Source organism: Rhopilema esculentum, chromosome 6 (assembly GCF_057945365.1).
Source record: "Rhopilema esculentum isolate cy_ngs chromosome 6, ASM5794536v1, whole genome shotgun sequence".
Taxonomy (NCBI): domain Eukaryota; kingdom Metazoa; phylum Cnidaria; class Scyphozoa; order Rhizostomeae; family Rhizostomatidae; genus Rhopilema; species Rhopilema esculentum.
The window spans coordinates 1,293,646-1,318,075 of record NC_142820.1 but is presented as its reverse complement, the minus strand read 5'-3'; the positions used below and the strand labels follow the sequence as shown (position 1 = coordinate 1,318,075).

Genomic DNA, 24,430 nt, shown 5'->3' with positions numbered 1-24,430 from the left:
TATTTAAGTCACGCTTCTGGTTACAGTCAAAGGAAATTTAGACCCAAATTATTCCATCAAATTTTGACCCAAATAGCCCCTTTTGTAGTGTCTTAGTTTTCTGGCATGAGTGCTTGTCTTTTTAGTATGGTTTTTAAATAAGACACAAATAACAATCAAGGGTGTAACCATGGAAATGGGTGTAACACTTAAGGTGAAAGGAAATCTGAATCAATTTTGAAATCTATTCCACCCAGCCCAAGATCACGCTGGCAATTTCTTCTATTTTGTGTCACTGGTAGTCTGTATCATTTAACTTTTGCAGTAGACATATTACAAGCATAACCTACTTTCTTGTTACAGTTACATAAGAAAGCAACAAAACAGATCCGTTGGTAGAAAACATTTGCGTCGCAAAAAACTTCGCTAAACTTCACTAAACAAAAGTTGAGTGAAATTTTTAGTGAAATGTTTAGTCGTTTTGCCAGGGCTTAACACGATAAAGACTACCAGCGACACAAAATAGCAATTGTCAGTGATAGTTTGGTCTGGAAGGAATAATGATCTTAATAATAATAATGGAATAATAATGGAATAATTGATTCTGATTTCACTTCAGATTAAAGTGTGGTTGATAGTTGTGTCTTTTTTAAAACAATGGCAAGAAGACAACTAAAAAAATTGATGCAATACCAACTGGACAGGACAATGTAACACTGTCTTGTGCCGGGGGAGATCTGGAATCCAGTTTTTTGCTAAAGTAGTGTGTCCAAATATCTGGAGCATGTGTCAGAACAAACATACTGTACTGTCTTATATCTATAACTTTATATACAGGCAAATAAATATGCACGCTGTGCTTTGAAATTTGAGTCCTCGCCAGGTAGAGCATTTTGGGGCTTATGATCAGTATGCTCCTCTACAACTGGGTTCCCCTCCATCCCTGCATCCAGGGATAATGGCAGCAAAGGTGTATCAATGAAGTGAAGCGTTGTTTCTAACACAACTGAATTCAAACTGAAAAACTGAATGCTTGTACGATTTTATTGGTATAGTGTGGTTATAGAGGTATATAAAATTCTTCACATAAAAGATAATTCATTTCTGCACATATATGGTGTGTGGAACATTTGAGTCTGATATATTTAAATATGTGTTGCAGGGGTGTGGCAGTGAGATGGGTTGCAATAAAGTGTATGGCACAAACTTAGTTGTGGATTAACCAATCTCCAAGATCATTCTGCCTTCGTAGGACTAGAATGGGGATTTGCGACAATTTTTTTGTAATTCTTGTTCTTTGCAATGATCTCAGATCTTCATCATCAGTGTTTTCACTTTCCTTTATGGCTTTTCAACTTTGGCAAGGCAAAATTTTTTTCGCAGGGCTAAAATGCAGCCAACCCTCAACAATAAGTATGAAGTGACGCCCCTGTATCTCCAGTCTATCTTGCAAAGACTAAGAAAGCATTTCAAGAGTAGGGAGCGGTGGCTGCAAGCAGATACTTAACTTTCCTGTTCCTACGTCTATGCTTGTATTGTCTTGTAGTGTCAAGGTGTTTCTTCGTGGATGTATTTCATGATTTTACGGAAGTTGTTGGTGGCATCATGCAAAATCACTTTCTTTTTTCAGGGATCAGAATTACGTCATAGTGGTTGATTCCTAGTCATTTACATACAATTTATGATTTTCTGAACTTGTAAGCATTTTATGTCCTTTGTTTCATCATTAGCCATCTTCTGGCCTTCTTTTTCAAGTCAGCAAGTTTCAAATTTTCTTTCACATTTGAAAATTGCGACTAAAATATGAAATAAACATAATAAAACGACTATGATAAAGAATTGCATGATCGAACACTACTCCATATATGGATTCTTAATCGAGATAAAAATGGTTTAGATTGAGACAATATAGACATACGTATTTCACGGAGGTCTACAAAACATTGGCTATGATTACATCATATTATGATTGAATTGCGCAACCATATAGGATAACCTCGTATAATTTGATCAAGTCAACTTCAAAAAATCCTGATCTTCTTCATTAATCAAATTTTTGCTAAATCCTTTATGCATGGGGTACAAGATGATTTTAAAATTATTTATGGGCTTCAGCAAACATGCTAGAGGTTGTGAGTGGCTACAAAACGTTATGTTAGAAATTATGAAAATTCTCCATCCATAGCAATACATACTCCGTTTTCAAACATCCTGTTTCTGTTTAAATGGAGCGTTTGCGCCATATTTTTCTTATTTTGTTATATCTTTATTAAATATATTGAATGAAGTTCTTTAATCTCCATCAAATTTGTTTCAAACAATTTAGCGGTTGACAGGTGGACGTTCCTAGACCCCTGACAACTTAGGTCTAAACACACCCCCAAATGCAACGTCATAGCAACTGCTTACGTAGGGCTATCTTTTCACATGACCATTTTGTCGATCGTTGATTGGACAATGCATCACGTCCCACAAGGTCCTGAAAGCGCTCCTTGGATTATGTCGAACGACAGCCACGGGATGATCACACAATTGGTAAGAAATTTTACCAAAATCTTAGCTAGATGGATTAAGTTCTAGAACTGAAAATCGCATCTGTTTACATGGATTGTGGAGAGCCAAAATCTCTCATTAATCAGCAGAACCTGGGTCTGCTGGCAAAAATTTTACGAAGCGGAAGGCGTACCAATTAGGACTAACCTAGGCCATTTATCGATTTCGTCATCCGGCCATCTTCGCACCTATTGCAAAATGAGTGGTGATGCTGATGCCAGACTTCGTCGCCACTTCACTCATGTACAACTCATTGCAGGAGGAATTGGTGGGACTGCTGGAGTTGTAGCAACATGTCCACTAGATGTGGTCCAAACACGATTACAATCAACAACGGTGAAAATTCGTCGGACTCACTCTAACCTTGCTGGAGTGGGCCTAGTCAATGGAATGGACGTCAACATGTCTTCGCGGCCATTTAGTGGTGGTATCTTTTCTTACATGCGCTTTATTGTTAAAACAGAGGGATTGACAGCATTGTATAAAGGCCTAGGGCCAAATTTAGTTGGCGTTGCCCCTTCAAGGGCGATCTATTTTGCCGTTTATTCGAAGACGAAAAATTTCCTTGGAATGGCTGGCCCTCTTTCGACATCAAGCCCCATAGTTCACATGCTATCAGCATTGACAGCAAGCTTATCAACTTCTACGCTTACAAATCCTATTTGGTTTATAAAGACTCGATTACAGCTCGATTTCCGATCAACTGGCGTTAGAAGAAAAATTGAAAGTCTTGTCAAAGAAGTTTACAGAAAAGATGGCATACGTGGGTTTTATCGAGGATTAACTGCCTCATACGCTGGTGCTTCAGAAACAGTGTTGTATTTTGTAGCTTACGAACGTGCCAAAGAGACACTGGCAAAATTTCGCAATGTTAGCTATGAAGAATTGAACTCGTTTGATCATATTATGGGGGCTGGTATCTCGAAATTCTTTGCAACAGCAAGTGTATATCCCCATGAAGTAGCAAGAACAAGAATGAGGCAGCAGTTGTATCATCCTGATGGTCGTGATTTGTATACTGGATTCTTTCAAACATTAAAGAAGGTGTATAGAGAAGAAGGTCGCCCAGGGCTCTATGGTGGCATGGGTGCACACCTCTTGAGGCAGGTCCCCAATACAGTGATTATGTTTGTGACTTATGAAGCAGTTGTTAAATTTCTGTCAAACTTATGATTTGATGATTTTGCCAGTTCATGTTAACAATTTCCGACTTTTACTTAGTATGGATGGCATAACATGGTACCTGGTACCATTTTCAGCATAATCAGTAGAGTGATAATTTGTGTGTACTACTTAAAGTGTGTAAAAGCTTTAAAGCCCAAGAAAAAGCACTACTTAAGATTTGCCAGCAGACCAGCAGTTCTATAATGATATGTATTTACTGTCTATTATTATATATAATTTAAAATGTATTCACCTTCAGCCCTATTCCGATTGTCGCCTTAATATCAAATCAGAATTGAAGTTTGAGCAAAGCTTGGTCTGTTAAGGGACATTGTGAACTGCTGTTGGCTTGTAGCCTAGTTCCCATGATAGGTAACACAGCTTGTAGAATTGCTGTTTTTCAAGATTAATTCTATCAAATTTACAGGGGTATTGTGCTTTTTCAATATATATATAGCTTGAAGTATGTGAATTAATTTATTCAGTGTTTAAGATATCATAGAAAATCAATTTGTTTTAGCACTACAGCTATGATACATTTTATTTTTGAACTTAGTTTCTTTGCTGCTTCATGTTGAAAACCAATTTGTATTTTTAATCATAGTGAACAAAATCAAACCAATAATTATATGTAAACAATTAATAAGCATGGTTTTAAAGACTTTGGAAACACCAATCCACACAATATATGGTCTCACATTATAGTAACATCTGATTTAGAACTATTTCAAGTCTGAAGGATGGCATGAGAATTCAAAGCATGGTATGAAAATACTTTTTAATATTAAGAACCAAATTTTTTGGCAGGATGGATAAGCAACACACAAAAATTTCAGAGGAAGTTCAGTAAAAGTTTGGTAGCTCTCTATCCCTGTTTGGTTTGCTAAAATTTTGCAATTTTGTACATTTCTAGCTTAAAATCATCAACACCAATGTTTGTCATTTTCTTTACTTATATTTCTTTGACTGTCTTTAGTATCTTGATGATGCAAATAAATGCCTAATTTTTAAATTAAAGTTATCTCTCTCACTTCAAAAGTTAGAAAATATTTCTCAGAGTAGTATTTGGACAACCTTGCACGCACACTTAACTTAAAGACCTTGAAATGGATTTATTTGTTAAAAAAATCTCCCATGAGCACTGTTTTGATCATAATATCTAACCGCAGTGGTTAGTTGATAAGAACCTAGAGCATTGTTTCATCTCCCAGCTTAGCGACAATCTTACAGTATCTTAAGCTAGATAGTTCTTTGATAATCATTGCTTCTTGACTTCAAAGAAAGTCTGCACTTGATAGTTTCCTTGTTACTGGTCCAAGACATTCTCTAGACTTCTGCTGGTGGGTTTGTAAACCAGCTCAGAAAAGCTTAAATGAAATATGTAGATTTATCTGCCCTCCCAAAATAATTCTTAAAGAGTGAACATGACACAAATCTTGAGGTTTTACAGTCTACAGGTGTGACGTCTTATAAGCAATTTTCAGAAATTTTGACTTATGACCAAACAACCAGAAAGAATACCTTGAAGTACCTCTAAAATGTGCAAAATCATTCAAATATGTACAGGATCCTTAGAGATGGTTTCATCTTCTTTCAGCTTTGCATGCTCTTTTTTCAAGCTAAATAAATTGTGGAAGCGTAACTGGGAATATATCAACAAACAATCATTCTGGTGTTTGGTATTTCAGAGGCTCCTAGAGTCAACGTAAAGTGCCTAAATAAATTCAAATTGTGTCAGGGGAGTATGCCATCGGTGTTCTTCATTGTGCCTCACTTCCACATTTTATGCCTCATGTTTTGATCAAATCCAACAACTCTGATTACTGGTGCCTAAACATGTCTCTACAGTTAGCACAATCAAAAGGCTTTCCCTTCAAAATATAAGACAATGCGTGAAAGTCTTTGACTCTAAAACTATAGTTTTTAGACAGTTTTTCCTTTTAGACTGAGAGTAACAGCTAATATTTCTAACTTTTGCCCCCCCTTGCCCCTCCAAGTTTAAGGCTACTATTGACTTTGCACTTCTATGAGTTTTCCAGCACAGGCACCGCGGAGCAGGGTGGGCTGGGGGGCTTTACCCCCTCCCCCCCCACTTTTTGCAAAAAATGCCAAATATTAAGTATCAAACTACCAGAAAAGCCTCTTTTTGTACGGTTTTAGCCCCCCCCCCACTTTTTTAGACCCCCCTCTTTTCTAAAGGTTCCGCTGTGCCTGCAGCACAGTTGCTCAACAACTTTTCCATACATAGCAAAATAGGAAAATATACATCAATGGTACCTGGATGCACCAAACCGTCACAGCTTATAACTACACGCCATTCTTATTTCTGAAAAGTCGGCTCGTTCAGAGTTACATAAATCTCTCTTCTTTTCTGCAAAGTTTACTGTTGAAGGACATTTGCCTAGAAGTTAGCATCCACATCTGATGTACTGCAACCTTTTTCATTGAAAAGGCATTTGCCCCCTAAATCAATTTTAATTTCTGACAAGAACATCGCCTGCTGAGTTGTCAAATTTACCTTGGATTCAATACGTTCTGAAAGTCAGATGTTGGCAACACTTCAAGATTTGCAGTGGGCAACGGCATACTGGAAAAACCAGACCCTAGGTTTTAATGCTATCATGTTGACAGCTTTGGAAGCATTCCGACTCTGGCTCAAACATTTAACATTGTCATTTAACAATCGTCTGTCTCCTGTCCTTTTATGATTTCCAGGAGGTGAATTTCGCACCGAATTCGCTACGAGTTTGTTTCAAAAGTCCCTTTTGATTTCCAACAGACTGCGAAATTATATTGTGATTCTCCCCAAAACTAAACATTTTTAGGCGCCTATTGCGAAATATTTTGCAGGGGTGAAATTAGAACTTTTTTCGAAGTCAAAAATCAAAACTGGGCCCCCAAACATGTAGTCGTTAAGGGTCCTTTTTTGTTCTTCGTAGTTAATGGTCCTAGGGGTCATAGGGGTGCTAGGGTCACAGGGTCTGGTTTTTCCAGTATGCCGTGGGCAACATATTTCTGTTTCGAGTAAAATGAAGAAAATTGAAACCTTGGCATGTATTCACTCATACCCGTGAAATCATCATTATAAACAGTTTTTACATAGGGATGCCACATTCCTTCACATGAAGAATACTCTCCTTGTCTTTTCTTGAAAGAAAATGATTTTTACATTCTTCAGTTGACATTTGTAAGATCTTCGTCATCAATTCTGTCACAAACAAACCAGGGAAAAGACATAACTTCACCAGATCATGTCCACATGAGAAAATAAACGAATCAATTGAACCACAGAAAAAATTACATGTTTACACACTTTCACTAGAGCAGAGAGCTGCAGCCCCACCCCCTCCCCCCACCCTCACGAGAAGGCGTGCTAACCGAATCTTGGGAAGGAGTTCAAAATTGTATTAACAAAGTAAAGTTTTCTGTGAGTCATCAAAAATCTCTTAAAGGATTGCTTAGTCAGGATAATGTTTCAATTTGCTTCTTTAGCTTTGAATACCACAAAGAGTGTTTACATATGATTGACATGTGCCGAAAACATGCCTTGAGGTATATCGAAGAAGTGACTACAACATCTCTATCTATTAGTCTTTTACTAACTTGAGCGTATAATTTTCCTGAGACAATTCAAAGAGAAAGTCTGAACGGTGCCTAGAACACTTCAAATCGGATGCTGTCTGTAAAATGGAATCCGGCTTAGGGTATGGCTGTAAGAAAAGGCATTATTTATGAACTTGTATTGGTGCCCTGTGTGGTATCCAATGAACATTACAACTATTACAAAGAAACTTACGTAATATTATGGCTTGGAAAGCTTATTCGAATCTGGAGAACATTATAGCTAACTCAAAAATAGACATTCTTCTGAAGCTAGCTATGATGAAAAAGTAACTAAGCTAAAGGGGATTGAATTACAGAACGAATTACAAATTCTAGTTCACTGGGTTTTTTAAAAAGCATTTTCATGATGTAAGCCTCCAGTTACGACAATCACAATTGCCCATAGACAAAGATTTGCACATTGTATCTCTGTTATTAATTGCCATGACTCTAAAACAGAATATGAAAACTTGTCATAGAAAAAAGGACAGTTATTTGAGATAGCTATATAATCATTTGATAAATTATTATTCTAATCTACAATATAAACGCAGCTAACAACTACTACGCAACAGTATTTACAGAGGAATAGCCAGATAACTTTACCGGCGGCTCAAGTATGCAATGGGCCAATGACAATCACTGTGAAATCGGAAAACTGCGAAAATATCCTCGTTGATATGCTGTTCAGTTCTTTTGCACAAAGCACTAGAAAATTTTGCGGTTATTGCGTTGAAAAGTGACAAAACCGGATAAAGTGCAACGTGAGGAAACTGACAGAGTTAATTAATTGAACATGGGAATAGAGGTACATTTGTGGATCCTGAAAAGAAAAGTAAGAAGCATACTGAAGAGAAGATTGACACTACGGAAAATACACTAGATAAAGCTAAGAATTGGTACATAAAGGCAAGAAACAGTATATTGAATAGATTACCAATATCAACAAAAAACATCGTTCCATGTATGTAGACGGGCATAAACTTAAAGTTCCCCATGCATCTTTGTTCTGAATAGGGTATGTTAACAGTTAGCTCAAGATGCAGCATCTGCCCTACACTGCTAGCCATTTTATAACCTAAAACCTAACAATTTGATATCCCCTGTTACAAAATTAAGAAATGCAGATTTCTTGTTCTCCAAACTTGTATCACTGTAAGCCAACTTCTACATTTGTATATCACACATTCAGTCAATTATAGATAAAGAAAAATTCTACACAATGCCACTGCAAGAAAAACAGCATTTGAAATTGATACAAGTGCATTCGGGTATTTATGCATAATTTATCAAATCTGTTCTTGCAAGTTGACAATTGCAGAAAAACTTATCTATCCTACATTTTTGGGAAAGTATCTTAGACTAATGAACACAAAAAGAGTCTGGTTAAATTTTTCAGATTTGAACACCTTTGGTGCGTAAACCCAACAAAAGCAGAAATCAAAAACTGAAAACTGCTTGCTTCAAGAAAAAAGACGACGACAACAACCCGAGAGAACAAACTGATCGACGACTGGTGGGTTAAGGACATTTCAAAGCGTCAAAAGCCTTCCATTAAAAATTAGCAAATGGCATCAAAGTTTAGAGCATCCAAGCTTGTTGTAGATGCCAACGGAAATGTAAAAGCATCTTCAATTATTTGGACAGCTTGTCCATTTTAATCTTGCAAAAATCCGTTTGATTTTTAAATGCAATATGTGCTATCGCTCTCCTTACAAGTGCTCTTGCTTCGTAAAACAAAGTCAACCAAATCTTACCATGCAGAAGGTTGCTTTCAATTCAATAAATCCGACGCAAAAATTGATTCGATAAAATTGACAAATTGACAGTTTCAACCATACAAGCGGGCAACAAAAAGATTGGATTGTAACAAACGCTTTAGTTGCATATCTTGGATGCTTAAGATATATTTTTAACACTACCAATCAGATGAATAATATTCTTGATAAAGAAAACCGGGACAAAGATAACGTCTAGAATTAAAAAATTGCTGGTAAGAAAATCACAAACTAGAAAATCTATGTACATCTAGCAGGGATCTACCACGGATGGAATTCTGAGAAAAATTCTACTACCACTTAAAAACACTACAATCCCCTATCTCCTGAATTTCTTTTCATGAGTGTTTCACAGCAAAGAAGCCGAAGACCCAATCTTGTCTGTAACTGTAAAACAGTAGGGTGCACAGCTCTCTGCAACTAAAGGCCACAAATATCGATTCTATGGGTCATATGCAAGAAAAGCTGGGCAAAGCTCTTTCCAGGTTATTTGAATTGATTACCAGCCAGACCTTTACCAAAACGTGTAAAGACTCGATGTGGATAAGTCTACATAACGGTTGCAATACAACAAATGTATATGGACAATTGTGTTGACGCACGAGTGATATCTGTGTGTAAAATTAAGCTATTAGTTGTTCAACTGTCAATCCACTACAAAACCTACTTGACTGTTTACATCTTCCTCCGGAGATCTACAGCTAAATCTTGACAGCTAAATCTCCTCCATCATCTACACAAGCTTGGTTTGAATACATACTTCTTCAAGGCATTCTTGATATTCTGGGTAATTTTCAGTAGATAATGAAATTTTAAATTATAATATTTGGGACTTATTATCTTGAATGTAAATCATCATGTTCCAAAGTTATGCCACATCCCTTTTTTCGTGTGAAATACATGGAAAAGGTTCTTAACTTTCAGCCTTTCGACTTCAAACCTTGACATCAGTACGCGATCTAGCATCTCCCAGTCTTCTCCTCCCCAGTGGTCTTTAAATGCTGCGTAGTTCATGCCACCAAAAATATCCCAGTCTGACTTATAGGTTGCGAAAATTCCATAGCCAACGTTTTCCCAGAATCCTTCTGGTTTATGACGATTCGCAGCGCAGTTTAGACGAGCGAGGATTGGATTGAACGTCATCTTGCTCTGAACACAGTGCTAGAAGGCAAACAGCTTTCTAAGAACAACAATCTTAAAAGAAGCTTTATAGCAAAAGCATATGGAGAAATCGCATTTGCATCTCGTGACAATTATTTGCAGGGATTTAAATTCCTTGATATGCAGGAAAACTTCACAAATTTGTCAAAGTGGGGAAAAGACTGACTGAAGATAAAAAAATTAGTCTGGAAACCTAAAGGCTTAGAAATCTAGAAAATGTATCTGTATTGTAGTAACATCAATCGTAACAGGTAACAACATTATCATAACATGAAACAGAACAGCCAAGATACAGCATAAGTTCCAAATCATTTATTGACTTCTTAAGGTTTAAAAACTGGGATATTTCTGTAAAGCCACACCCCTTATTATTACAAGGGTTTGGAAGGAACAACTTCAAGCCTTCTAACAAACGATTTCGAATAAATTTTTACTGAGTACAATGGCAATTTTTTCATAAGTTGATCAAAGAGTAAATTTTTCAAAAGTACATTAGGTTATTTTTTAGCACATTTTACACGTTTATTTTTTGTGGGTAGTGGTAAAAACGTCCAAGATAGGCCTAAATCTAGCTGCGAGACACGTTTGTTGTCATATTCTTGAATTCTGATAGGCTAATGGGGTATGGAGAATTTTGGTCGCTCAGCCAATCAAAGATTTGGAACCTATGCTCCAAGATACAAAGTTTGAAAAATGTTGGAATTGATTGTTGTGGAGGTAGATATGGCTTCTCGGATTTACTCATTCGATTAAATGTTCCCATATCAAATTGTGTATAGCTACTTACCTTGCGAACAATATCAATGAAGTTATGTGGAATAAGAAGATGCAGGTCCATCAATAGAATAATACTGTTCGGGTCCGTTACTGTGTTTGCTGCTTGTTGAATTGCTTCACTCTTGAAAAATCCACCAAAGCGATTCAGGAGCGTGAATCGTGGTATAACGCTTCTCTCTAGTTCATCTTTCAGGTTGACATCTTTGCTATCGAAGTCGACAATAATCAAGTTAATGTTCTCATCCTTGGACACTTTATATATCTCCTCGACTGCATCAACAAAATACTTTGCCCATCGTCCTTGACCTCCAACAGTCAAAATTACGTTAACCACCGAGCTTTTATTCCACTTAAAATTCTCTGGATAACAGAACGATGATGATCCCTTGGGTAAAAAGACATACTCAGAAAACCTAACCGGCCTGTTCTTCTTTAAATCGAGTAGCTCCAGCTCTACCAGATACCTCTTACCCTTCTCAAGGTCGATGTTCTCCTCCACGTTGATTATCGATGCCAGCTGATATTTTCTGCAAAAAAGCACGAAAAATCTTGTTTTGCATAATTGAAAAACAGAACTTCTAGCACATCGATAACTTTCGTTTTTCGATGCATTTCGTATGAGCTGCAAAGCAGTGATGACAATATTGATTGAAAGCAGTGTCAGTTGTCGCTAAGAATCCCATGGTTTTAGTCAAACACGCGTCTATGGTATGACTTAAATGGTATGACATTTGGACCAATCACATACTTGGAAATCTAAATTTACTTTTAGAAGGAGAAATAGGGCCATCTATCTGTCGGAGTGTTGGTAGCAGGGGGAGCTGGGGTCTTTCGCTGTTTCAATATTTTGCAAGATATAACTAGCCTGCATGCAGACTCAACTGTGGCAAATTTCACGTAGGAAACTTTTAGAGTCTGCACGCAGGCTAGATATAACATACAGGTATCGTTGGGATTCTAAGTTGGGATTTTATTTGAAGCCTGTATTTCACTGTCTGGGATAACAGAGAATTGAAAATACTAAAAAGGCAGCGTCGTACTATCTGGAAAAGATGAACCAAGGTTTAAGATCAGACCTTTAGGATTTTACATTGTCCAGTATATAATAATTGCCCGGTATATAACCATTATCCAGCATTTAATCATTAAATCTGTGAGGATTTTAGTTAAGACTAAAAAAAATTCTTCAATGATTCACTAATCCCTAGTCCTATCAAATATCTATTGCAAAGATACAAATGTTTAATCTAGAGCTTTAGCTTTAGCTACAACCAAATTTTTTTCACTTCTGCTACTTGATTGATCGTGTTAGTTGCTTACAGCTCTTTCAAATCATATATTGAATTCTTGTAAGGGGCGTTATATAGGTCGAAACATAAATTTAAGGTGAACATCTTGACATGATTTAAGGAGAAACACTGGGGTTTCTGTCTAACACAATATCGGGTTTCCTAGTAATTTCTATTCTCATGGAATTGATAGTCACATAAAAGAAATCTTTTCACAATACAGCTATTCATCCCAGCTACAAGAAGATACCCACCTGCTTCAAAGATGCCATGATATAATGACTATTGTGTTAAATATGTCGAAATTGCACACCAACCAAAGGATTTTTTTCACAAGTAATCAATAAAATATGCCACTGATAAAGTTGCTTGAGAACACATAATGCTATGATTTGAATAAGATCTGGTTTTTCTCTCATACATCATTTCTAGTATCAAGCAATAGATTATTGATCCTATCAGTGATGAATTATTCACTTTGAATACAATGTCAAAAACCACAAAATACAAGTAAAAAAGATTGACATAAAAACAGAATTGAGAAAGGCTTTTAAAACTGTTTTGCCATGAACTGCATTGAAAAAATAAGTGACATGGATTGCTAAAAACTTGCACATCTATGTTTAACCCATATCTTCGCTCAAAGCAGAAAATAATATTTTGGTAGTACAAAACTCAAAAGTGGCTTTGAAAAAAGCAAAGAACATTTTGAGTCATACTTAAAGTTTTTGTCTGACACTCTTCAGAGTCATTTAAAATGGGATTCTTCTATTGGCATCATTTGCTAGAAAACCCAAATTATCGTTCCATCTAGCATTTCTGGAAATAACCTTAAATCCTCAAAAAAGCCCAGGGAGCTTATTTGCAAAAATGAATTTTTGGGTGGGGGCTTATTTGAGTGTGGCGGCTTATTCGAGGTTTACAGTATCTACATAAACTTGAAAAAAACACTTTTGTGTAGACAGAAGGAGTTAATTTTCACCTTAGGACTCCATTGGTAACATTCTCAATAGGCAAGCTACACTGATTGGGCAACCTCAACAGTCATGTGCTCGTATTTTCTGATTGGCGTATTTTGATCCAAAAGTGGATATATATTTCCTAGCGTATAGTTTTCTATCTTTTATCTATGTTCTGACGTTCTGACGAAAAGCTTAGGTATGACTCAAAATGTTTGCTTTTTCAAAGCCATTCAAAAGTAGAAACAAATAATATAGCAAGGCTAACCATTTAATATCATCAAAATAGAGTAGCAACAAAACTATACCTTATAAAACAAAACTAGCTGTACTCAAGATAGGCGCGTTTTATGATAAATAAATTAGTAATGATATAATAAAGAATATGTTATTGACCTGAAAGGTCTAGAAAAATTTTGATTTAAGACATAACATTGTTAATAAACAAAATTTTTGTGGTCTTATCATTTTCTATCACATTATGAACAATAAAAATTAATAAAAGAATTACTTAAAATAACAAAAAACTGCCGGTACTGTTAAACAAATAGTAACATAAGGCTTTGAAAAAGTAGCCTAAAATAGATTCTGTTGTTACAAACCCACTTTCAAATGCATCTATATTCCCAAACACAATATTATTATTTTGTTTTATTATGTGGAGGAAGGATAATGACCAAATACTTCTAGCAGTTGGTAGATTAATTAAATACTGAGAGCTAATGGAAATTGAAGCAGTACCGAAACAGCTCACTTCTATTCAATTTGAAAATCAGCTTAATAAAGCTTTTTTTTGGAAAGTCACAGTTATAAACATCCTTGGTGCAAATATTTTCTTTGTTCAAATTGATGTAGAAAATAATATACAAGACACACAAGACTTTTATGATAAAATTGTATTATGTTCTAAACACTGAATTTTTGAATTTTAATTTTGTCATTCTTAAGTTAAGATCCATGATATGTATATACTATTGGATCAAGTTCTATTTGGTTTTGTGGAAGATTCCTTCCAATTCCCTTTTTTATGGTTTTTCTTTCCTCCCCTTTTGGCATTGACAAGGACACAGTTAAATAACCCCCCCCCCCTTTGAAGGTTCTGAATAATCAAGCCTTAGGCAAACTTTTTCACATCATCTTTGAGTTAATTTATGGTTACAATAGATTTTGCTATATCAAATACAGCACTGGATACATTTCTACTGAATAGGTATATATTTTCACTGGAGTCATTAATAAAGAGAAATTGAAAATGCAGAAAACCTATCAAAAATGATTTATTTTGGTAGCAAAGGCAAATTACCAGCAATAAGCTGTAACTACTGGAGGTGTTTTCTGAAAATAACATTGTTATGTTTATTTGAAAAATTCCTTGTACCTGTAATAATACACAGAAAAACTAAATTTTGGTATTCCAAAACAAATATCTTCCATCTGTTATACAGAGGACTTGAGGTTATTAAAATTTCTGTTTAGACCTTTCACAGAATAAACTTTGAAATTGTGAAGTATGTATAATTATTCTGAATATAGTTCATGGCAAATGCCTGCTCCATGTTAAACCAATAGTTGTCATTGAAGGATAATACACATTTTGAACTATATAACCTTTTTCTAAAAATTACATTGGTGGTTCAATGCTTGTGCTTTAAGTATATATGTGGCTTTAATTAAAAACCAGCGGTCCACCATATTTTATCAAAAGCATAATAACAGGTACTGTTCATTTTTCTACCCATATTTGCCTAAAAACTTAATGAATCAGCAGCTGCTTTTTTCTTATAGACAAGACCAAGGTTTCTTGTTTTACTTGAACAGTTTTGTTAACATATCTCTTAAAACAGCTTCAACTGGAAATGGGATCTTATGACAGTAATTCATATACTTGTATCTGTGGAAAGAGATTTTTTCTATATGTGATAGGTACAGCACATATACATTTTTTAAACATTGGTCTTTCCATTCATAGATTGAAAGTTTTGCTGTGATCTTCCTTATAAACATAAGCTAACTATATATAGTGTGATGGTTATCAAAGTGTTGTTTGCCACTGTGACTCACTTTTCTACAAGCAAAAGCCCAAACCTGCAAATTGCTGACACTAAAAGGTTTCTGTTAAACACCAAGATGGCTTGTAATCTTGGTGGTTAAGCATGGACTGTTCCCAGTTCAAGCCCTCAGCCTGATCCAACTTCAAGTATAAGGAGGGAAACTTTTGGCCACAGTTCAGCACTTTTAAGCTTCATCTAGAATAATTGAAAAAATCGAGAAAAAAAATGATGAATAAATATTTGAATTGTATACTTTACCCTGGATTCTTCTGTTTTATTGAAGCAGCTATGCTATTCACAACTTTCATAACAACATCATCTTGCAATAAATCATTTCCAAAGATAATCTGCCTCTCTCCAGAAGATAAAAGATCAGTTATGTTAGTTTGATCAGATGGGTAGATTGATGAAAAATGTGTTTCCCACACACCATCATACTTGTTTAAATGATTTTGTACTATGTAACTAGGCTTATATGTGCACTTTGGTAAAATTTCTGCTATATCTGCTTCATCTATAAACGGAATTTTAAAAATTTCATCTCTTAAAGAATGTGTTCCAGCTGCTGTAGGAGTTGCCTTCTCTTTCATTCTCTTTAGCAAATCCGGCTTGAACTCTACAGCAGGGGTTTTGTAACCCCATATAGTTTCCGTGGGAATGTAAGGTTCAAATGTGACAGATTGCTCGTTTCTCCTGCATGAGGCATCTTGGTGCTTTATAACTATTTCAACATTTTGGGTACCATGACCCTGTTTATGAAAGACTTCAAAGTAATACTTTCGATCTTTTTCAAGGTTAAGTTCCCCCTTTGTTTTTTTACCTTCCGCGTTCGTTCTAATAATTTGCTTTAATTTCTCCCTCGTCTGGTCATCGCTTATCCAAACTTCAGAGTTACCACTTTTAATCTTCAGATCAATGCGAAAGTTTCCGCTACAGAATGGTATCATGTAACCAACCAACCACACCGCATAGTTCTTACCGTAATTAGGAAGCTTGAAACTCTTAGAAAAGCGCTTCCTAGAAGGCATGTAGGGGAATAAAGGATAATTGAAAAGATTGTCTAGACTTTCTCCGCAGATTTCATCCCAAATGAATACGTTGAAAATTTTCCCAGCTGAGTTCTTAAGGATTTCACCTGCACGATCACGATAAGTCATCTCTGCGCTGTCCGGTTGGTTCATCGCAACGTTCCGCAGTTGCTGGACACGATTCAAGGTTAAATTAAGAGTGCGATCTTGCTCAGAGTTGAAATTCTGAACAGGCTTAAATAGTTCTTCTCGTTTAGTGTCTGCGTAAACAGGAATTCCCAGTCGCAGGCCATTATTCCTCTGGCCTACCAAAAAAGCAGGAACACGTAGGTAGGGAGTTCCTCGAATCTTTGATACATAAACCCACTTGCTGATCAGTGCTAAACTTAAGAAGCAAACAACAATGCTAAACACAATGCGTACTTTCCATTTTGAGCCTCTTGGCAGCCTGATAAGCATAATGCCTGTCTTTTAGGTCGCTAGATTCTTGAAACAAGGACTCTCTCGATGTCGCAAGTCGCAACTACCTAGGCCAGTGAATGCATGTCATGTCGATGCTCCGGCGCAGTTCCGTGTCCGGTTCCCGGGCAGATCCAGTGTCCAGCGCTATTTTCATGATAATTCTCCCAACTTCGGCATTTTGCATTCTAAATTGTCAATAGTGTTCAAAGTCAGTGTTGGTAGTTACTTCACAGTTCAGTTCAGTTCAGTTTCATATATTTTAAATTCATTACATACAATTTATATATAATTTGTATGTAAGTAACTAAACTACAATGAAAAATATTACAGAAATTAATATATTGATACAGAAAAATTAATACAATATACAATACATAGGACTGGGATAAATGGTATGGAGTGAATTATTGAAAGGGGGAGCTCTCTCAATGGATAAACTAATCGCGGAGAGAGCCCCCCCCCCCCCCTAATATCCTATCCACATAGATATATTATATACTATAGTTATTTGCATTTGGATATTAAGACTTTTAACGAAAATTTTAAAATGGCTTTGAAAAAAGCGAACATTTTACAACATACTAAAAGCTTTTCCGTCTGACACTCCTCAGAGCATAAAACGTCAGAATAGAACCTATTCTGACGTTTTATGCTCTGAGGAGTGTCAGACGAAAAAGCTTTTAGTATGTTGTAAAATGTTTGCTTTTTTCAAAGCCATTTTCAAATTCTGTACCGCAAGAAAATTTTAAAGAAAGATAGCAGGTATGTAGTTGTAAAAGGGGGGTTCTATGAAGTTTTTCTAGTCGTGTAATCATCCACAACTGGGTATATATTTTTCATCGTGTTCTTTCGGACCCTTATTCTGATGTTTTATGCTCTGAGGAGTGTCAAACAAAAAAGCTTTTAGCCAATATTTTATAAAATGTTTGCTCTTTTCAAAGCCATTTTCAAGCTCTGTACCGCCATAAAACGGTTGTTAATTCAGACAACTAACCCCATTTCTAAATGCAACAATAAAAACCAACTGTCTATACAAAACTGCAACCAAACGTACTCAGTAAGAAATTATTCAAGAATTTTCCATCTATATATGTTAAACGTTGTGTACATTTTCATACATACAGTATGAATCTAACAATGCATTTAGATCTATCTGTCGTTTCTCTTTTTTCCTTTTCGTGTTTAGTCGGTAATGGTTGACCTGTGGCAAAGTAACAATTCTTTACAGCTTCCTTTCCTGTATCAAAGCACAAACGATGAGGGGGAGGGGCTGAGCTACCCCACTTTTTGAAAATTTTAACAAGGGGGCTGCACCCCCTGAGCCCCCCAGCACTGCATCTCTGGCTACTGTAAAACAACTATGTTTTACGGGTAAGGATAGGCAAAAGAAGGACAACAAAATATGTACAAAAGTTTTCTTCAATTTTCAAACGACTGCGGTTTCAACGTAGCTTCAAAAAACTAAAACGACTTTCATCTAACGAACGGCAACTTTACATGCGACTATAGGCGACTTCAACTGAACGATACGACACGGCTTAACTTCACGGCTTCACATAACGACTGAATTCACAAACAAAAGGGCACAGCATAAAAATCACACGACAACACACCTTAATTACGATAACAATATAATTATTTCAAACAACAAAGGACTGATGACAACAATAGTGGCGATGGGATGATGCAATAACACGGAATGTTGATGGCAAGGTGACAAACAACGGAACTATCAAGAACATCAAAAGAACAGGCAACTGAATATCATAAAACTAAATAAAACATGAAACTAATTGCATAACACTGCAGCAACAAACATGAAGTATTTGTGACCAATAAAATTACCATAAAGCAAAATTTTGTGTCTGTTGTTTATTCAAAACAGCTGTTCACCATGAAAATATTATCGCTTTGTTCAGTTTGGTTTCATAGAACTGAAGATTGAAATGCTTCTCTAATGAAAACATTTTCAAACAATCTTTTGGTGGTACAAAACTTAAAAATGGCTTCGAAAAAAGCTAACATTTAGTAAACTCGGCGCAGGGGCGCAAATGCAACTTTTTTTAAGGGGGGTGTTATTTGAAGGGACCGAGTTTTCGCCACGACAGACCGATTTTTGCGATATATATATTGTCGGGGCCACTCTCGAGGGCCGTCGCGAGGCAGGCCTTGTTGAGGGGGGGGGGGGGGGGGTATGATTACAAATTTACCTGATTGAATAATGATTGCCTAAAATTATATAATTGCAGTCATAAACCTCTGCAATACATTTTGTGAATCTAGCTCTGTATATAATTCGCCACATATATTTTTATATGATAATAACGGACTTTCCTAATAGTTTTGTCAAATCTTGAACAGCAGTTAAAAACAACGGGTACAATTTTGCTATGGTCTTGAAAAATACCATGTTGTCAGTTACTTCTAGGTAACAAGCAACACTGGTTGTCAATTTAGATCACTCTTTCCATTTTAGTATCGACGGATTCTGTCCCCTGTCATTTTTCGATGATTGGCCCTTTCTAGAAAATGCGTCTACTATATGCCTTATTTTACTGCAATACAGCATGCTACCAGCAGAATTGGGACCAGCTTTGAGTGCGATAGACAAAAATACTAATGCAGAGGGCTAGATCGGGACCGACTTTATTGCTATCAACTTTCAGCTGGGACCGGGTAGTGAAATTATTGGGGGGAGGGGGTGAGCACCCCCCCCCCCCCCCCCCCCTCCACACCCTTCTTCATTTGCGCCCCTGACTAGGCGATATAAACCGAAAGCAACAGTTCGGCAATTACTGCTACAAGCAATTTTTGGCGGCGGCAAGAATGTTCGGCGCGTACACTTTACTGAATTTAACGGCTAACGGCAACTTCATAAAACGGGACGGCTTCGACACGACTTAACTTCTCGGCTTTACATTACGACTCTATATAACGACTTTCCTTGACGGCTTAACGACTTAACGACTGACTCAACATAAACAGCATGACAATATAATAAACTAGAAATAGCTCTTGCTAGTACTGCCCGCAAACAATTAGTTCCTTGATAATGATTGTTTTGAAAATGTAGGTCAGGATATTCGAAGAAGACACCATCTTGGGTTTTCACAATTCTATAAAAACAGCTGCTCTAGTTGATGCTAAACTATTCTTTTTATCAAGAATTTTTGGTGTTCAGTTTGCCTTTGATTTAAGTCCAACGCCCTTTTGAAAATCATGAAGTTTTTCGAGGGTTTGACATTTATTTTTCGATAATCACGAAAATCATAACTTTTGCTCGTACGGTCTCGAGTTTTTGGGAGAAAAGTGTGGCATTCGACTGGTTTTGATTCCCAAAACTTCGAAACAAAACTTCCATCCATTGCGGAGAACAGAGCTGTGATGCAGCACCGTTTTCGTGCCAAAAAACCGAAGGCCTTTAACAGAGTCTTGGCAGAGCAACGCTCCGAAGATAATTCCCTTCCGCACAAAGAGGTGGCGGTTAACGACCTCCTCGACAAAGCCGATTGATTGACAATGAAATTGATTGACAGTTGTCATGGCAGCAGAAAAGTGACAAAATCTGCTGAAAAAGTGCTGACAACATGAACTGAAGCTTCCATATGCTACTTATACGCGGGGCAGACTATAAGCCCTTCACTCGCGCGCTATCGCGCGCGAGTTGCGGGCAAAAACACTTGACCAAGAGGCAATAAGATGCTGAAAACAAGTGATAGAAACTAATGAGAAATGGCATGGCAACGGATTACAGATTAACAAGAGGAGCACTAACAAAATTAAGAATCACATCGCCGACACGCAACAGGAAAATCTATTGTTTAACACAGCCACCTCTGTCTTGCAAATCTAAAATCACAACTAAAACTTGCGATTCTGCCATCGAACAACTACTGGAAAACCCAGATTGTGCAAAAAACTATAATGGCGACATGTTTCGGATTATTGGTAAAGCCCGATCGCCGTTCCACCTAGCAGTTTATGGAACAAAAGCCTAGCGCACACTAGCGATTCTGTCACCAGCGACGGCGATTTTTGTCGCTGGCGACTAAAATCGCTAGTCTGCGGGAAAAAACGTCACAGGATTTTGGCGCCAGCGACTAAAAACTGAAAATCGCAAGTGCGCGGGGCGCAAAAACAAATTTTTGTTGATCAGCCAATCATAAAGTGTTTCCAAGGCACGTAGAAAGTGTGTTGATTTTTAAGAATATTTACAAGATGGAGGTCACAAGAACATGCTCGTTCTCTTGGACTTTGGATTTGTTAGTCGATTTGTGGCAGGAAACCCTGCTTGTACGCCATATCCTTTCGACAATACGACGATAGGACGGCAAAAGCTGCAGCCGTGGGCTCTCAATTATTTGTAAACGTATTTGGATAAACGCGAACAAGATTTCTCTCTCATTGCACTAACAACTGCACTTCTATAGATTATTCTTTTAGCAGTATGGGTTGCCTATAAAGCGAAAAATCTCGTACGATGTAGATTTTACTATCTACTAGCAACTAAGAGTAAAACAGATAACAAACAAATTGTGCATAAAACCCATGTGTTGGGTTCTCTACAGTACATACAAAAGAGAAGAAAATAGAATAAGTAGCTTAATTTAGGCCAAGCTAAATCTACAATTTTGGGCCTAATTTTTTGCCATTAAATGTGGCCTGGTTAATCAAAGCTGGCAATATTTTTCATTGTTATTGTCTAAATTTTCCCATCCCGTAATTTTTGAGAATGTCCAGGCACATGCTTGGGTTATAAAAAATTTGATTGTTAATTTCTGGTCATTTTTATCGAGGCTCATTACGAGGTGGAGACCAAAAGTCATTGGCCAAGGCAGAAAAGATCGCAAGTGTGCGGGGGAAAACATTCAGTCGCCAGCGACAAAAACCGCCGTCTCTGGCGACAAAAATCGCTACTGTGTAGACAAAAGGAGTTCGTTTTCACCTTAGGACTCCTTAGGACACCTTAGGTTTTCACCTTAGGACACCTTAGGTAACATTCCCAATAGGCAAGCGGTACTGATTGGTCAACCTCAACAGTCATCTCCCTGACCTTTTCTCACGTTTTAAACTCTGAAGAGTGTCAGACGAAAAGCTTTAGTTTACTAAATGTTTGCTTTTTTCGAAAACATTTTCGGAGAATAAAGTTATTTAAATTTCATATTTGTTTTCCAACATAATTGATCAACATTAACGTCCCTCAATTTTTACAAAAATATATTTTGATATACACAAAGCTCGGCTTTACTTTGATTTTTCCGAAAAATTTAACTATATTTATAATAGACCAACTCGGAGTTCGCTTAGCCATGATTCAAGTGGGGCAAAATATACAATAGCGGCTGGGGCAAAAATACAATAGCGACCCACATCAAGGACTGACATACCGGGGGGGGAGGACGGGGGGCCTGGCCCCCCAAAAAATTTAAGTAGCATAAGCAAACTATTTTCATTTTGTAAAATATGACTGTTGTTTCACTTATTTATCACGACTGGCCCCCCTCCCTAAACAAAAAGTTACTGTATATCTCGGTCTTTGGCCCACATAATCGAAAATTCTTCTGTAGCTCAAACAAGGTTCATTGTTTGCAATTTTTATTCTAAAAGTATTTTTTTCTATTCTAAAGGCGTCGAAGGGATGTATCTACAATGACGTTTTTGCTGGATTTCCCCGCCTGAGGGTTTTGGCATTAGAGCATTAGAAAGATCGTATAGGCAGAAACACTTAGAAGTAGGTCAACGCTGATAGGTTCAAAAATTCTTTTTTTGGCAATGCTTCGATTATTGACGATAAAACATTGAGTTTGACTAAGTAACGGCAAAAATTTGGGAAGTTTAAAAAGAAGTTGGTCAAATGTTAGCATCATTCGATATTGCTTCATTAAGAAAGCATATATATGAATTGGAGATAATTCCCCGTGATTATAATATTAATATTCTGACGCTGAATCAAACAGGATTAGAACCGTTGATAGATGACAAGGAAGTTACCATACCACGTTATAAAATTTATTGCAATGGTCGTAAGAAAAGTGGCCAGGGCGCAACAATTTATGTGAAAGATAAATTGCCAGAACCAAAAGTAAAAATCGAGAGTAGCAATCTTGAATTTATTTGCCTGGAATTCACCCCTGGGCCTGTGGAGTTTATTCGTATTAACCATGGGGCCTGTGGACCCTAGACAGGGCCTAAAATAAGAAATCCATATTTTATATAAAAATTGGGCGTGGTGCTTTGCTAGGATTGGCATCATGGGCGTGGCAAATATAGAAACTGCCACCATAGTGCAAATAGCATGTCCTAATTGAGCAAAATCTTAAATGAATGAAGTATAAGAAGCAAAAGCTGATTCTTTACAATATATGGATTGGGTTAATAAGAAAATTAGCAACATACAATGATGTCTTAAGTTATGAGCAAAAAGTTATCAAAAGGAATTCATTTTACATGGTTTGTTCGGATATCCGTCAGAGTTTTTTTTCTTTCCTTTCTCCTGCAAAAAACTCCATTTGATAAGTCTTGCTTCCTAGACTTTGGTGTTTTTGGTTTTTTGGAGCCATATCTTTGCAGCTGTTCATGTAACTCGAAACTTGCAAGATCAAGCATATTTATTGCTATATCTATATATTTGTTGCTATATCTGCATTCCCCACCTGCTTTTATCTTGTTGTAGGCAGGGCCGTCGCTAAGCACTTTCACTAAGGGGGGTGCCAGTCACCAATTTGCCGACAAAATAGGGCGTGGCCTAAGATATTTCAATGTAGGGGTGTGGCATTTTAACGCAATAGATTTTGTTTATCAAAGGGGATGTTCTCGTTAGTCAATCATCGCTTCAACTTTCGAGTGACTTTGGGTATTTAGGTCTCGAAGGCCTTGAAACAAAACCGAAAGACGAAGTCCCCAAAACCGAAATGTTTGCGACCACGCCCTTTAGATTGTCTTAAAATGCATTTCAGAATATTTCTTGCAGTCATTTCTTGCAATCGTTTAGAACTTTTAACTACTTTTAGGCATACCTACGTTTCATTGATTTCATTCTTAAAATGGAGTTCATTACTACTTGAAGCCCCCTTGACCTCAAGGCCCTGAGGCAATTTGCCCCCTTTCCATGCTTACAGTGGCTTCCAGTACCTCCAGGATCAACGTTCAGAGTTTTTCAATAAACTTTGACCCTTCCTTAAACCCCAAACTTTGGGTAGAAATTAGGTCGCCCTGGATATTGGACATTAGATTCTAGCCTCCGGCTGCCGAAAATGAGTCAATTTAGGTTTTGGGGGACATTTGCCCCACCGTGACACCCATAGCGATATCTTTTCCTGTTTTGATTTGCTGAGGGCTTTTGGGCAATACTTTTAAGTTCATATCCTCATCTTATCCCATCTGTTCTCTAAAGCTATTGCTTTGGGAACTTTGAAAGCAAAGCCCGAAAAAACTCTACTTTTAGAAAATTTGCCGACAAGAATTCTCTAGGGGGGTGCCGCACCCCCCGCACCCCCCTGCTAGCGACCGCCCTGGTTGTAGGTGGAAATCAGACTCTCTAAATCGGCAGAATTAGGGTTTGCTGCGAGAATCCAAGCCATTGTCTCATCTGGTAAAATTCCTCTGAGAATAAGTCTCAGATCTCTC

At 37.0% G+C, this 24,430-nt stretch overlaps 2 protein-coding genes across 2 annotated transcripts; one reads left to right on the top strand and one right to left on the bottom strand.

The window, feature by feature from the left end:
* Positions 1-2,446: 2,446 nt before the first annotated feature.
* Positions 2,447-4,638, top strand: LOC135685968 (solute carrier family 25 member 36). Its single transcript, XM_065202090.2, has one exon. It carries the CDS (start codon positions 2,731-2,733, stop codon positions 3,703-3,705), a length of 975 nt encoding a protein of 324 aa, XP_065058162.1. The 5' UTR covers positions 2,447-2,730; the 3' UTR covers positions 3,706-4,638.
* A 3,152-nt stretch (positions 4,639-7,790) lies between these two features.
* LOC135685966 (uncharacterized) lies at positions 7,791-16,910 on the bottom strand. Its single transcript, XM_065202088.2, has 3 exons — positions 15,573-16,910; positions 11,026-11,542; positions 7,791-10,238 (listed from the first exon to the last, which is right to left on the bottom strand). Exons 1-3 carry the CDS (start codon positions 16,799-16,801, stop codon positions 9,933-9,935), a joined length of 2,052 nt encoding a protein of 683 aa, XP_065058160.1. The 5' UTR covers positions 16,802-16,910; the 3' UTR covers positions 7,791-9,932.
* Between the last annotated feature and the right edge of the window lie 7,520 nt (positions 16,911-24,430).

Coding starts and splice junctions, on each gene's coding strand:
- LOC135685968 (XM_065202090.2), top strand. CDS start 2,731: ATGAGTGGTGATGCTGATGCCAGACTTCGTCGCCACTTCACTCATGTA.
- LOC135685966 (XM_065202088.2), bottom strand. CDS start 16,801: ATGCTTATCAGGCTGCCAAGAGGCTCAAAATGGAAAGTACGCATTGTG. Junction 11,543..15,572: donor ATAAAACAGAAGAATCCAGG/GTAAAGTATACA, acceptor GCTTTTTTGCAG/AAAATATCAGCTGGCATCGA. Junction 10,239..11,025: donor TCATTGATATTGTTCGCAAG/GTAAGTAGCTAT, acceptor TTTGCCTTCTAG/CACTGTGTTCAGAGCAAGAT.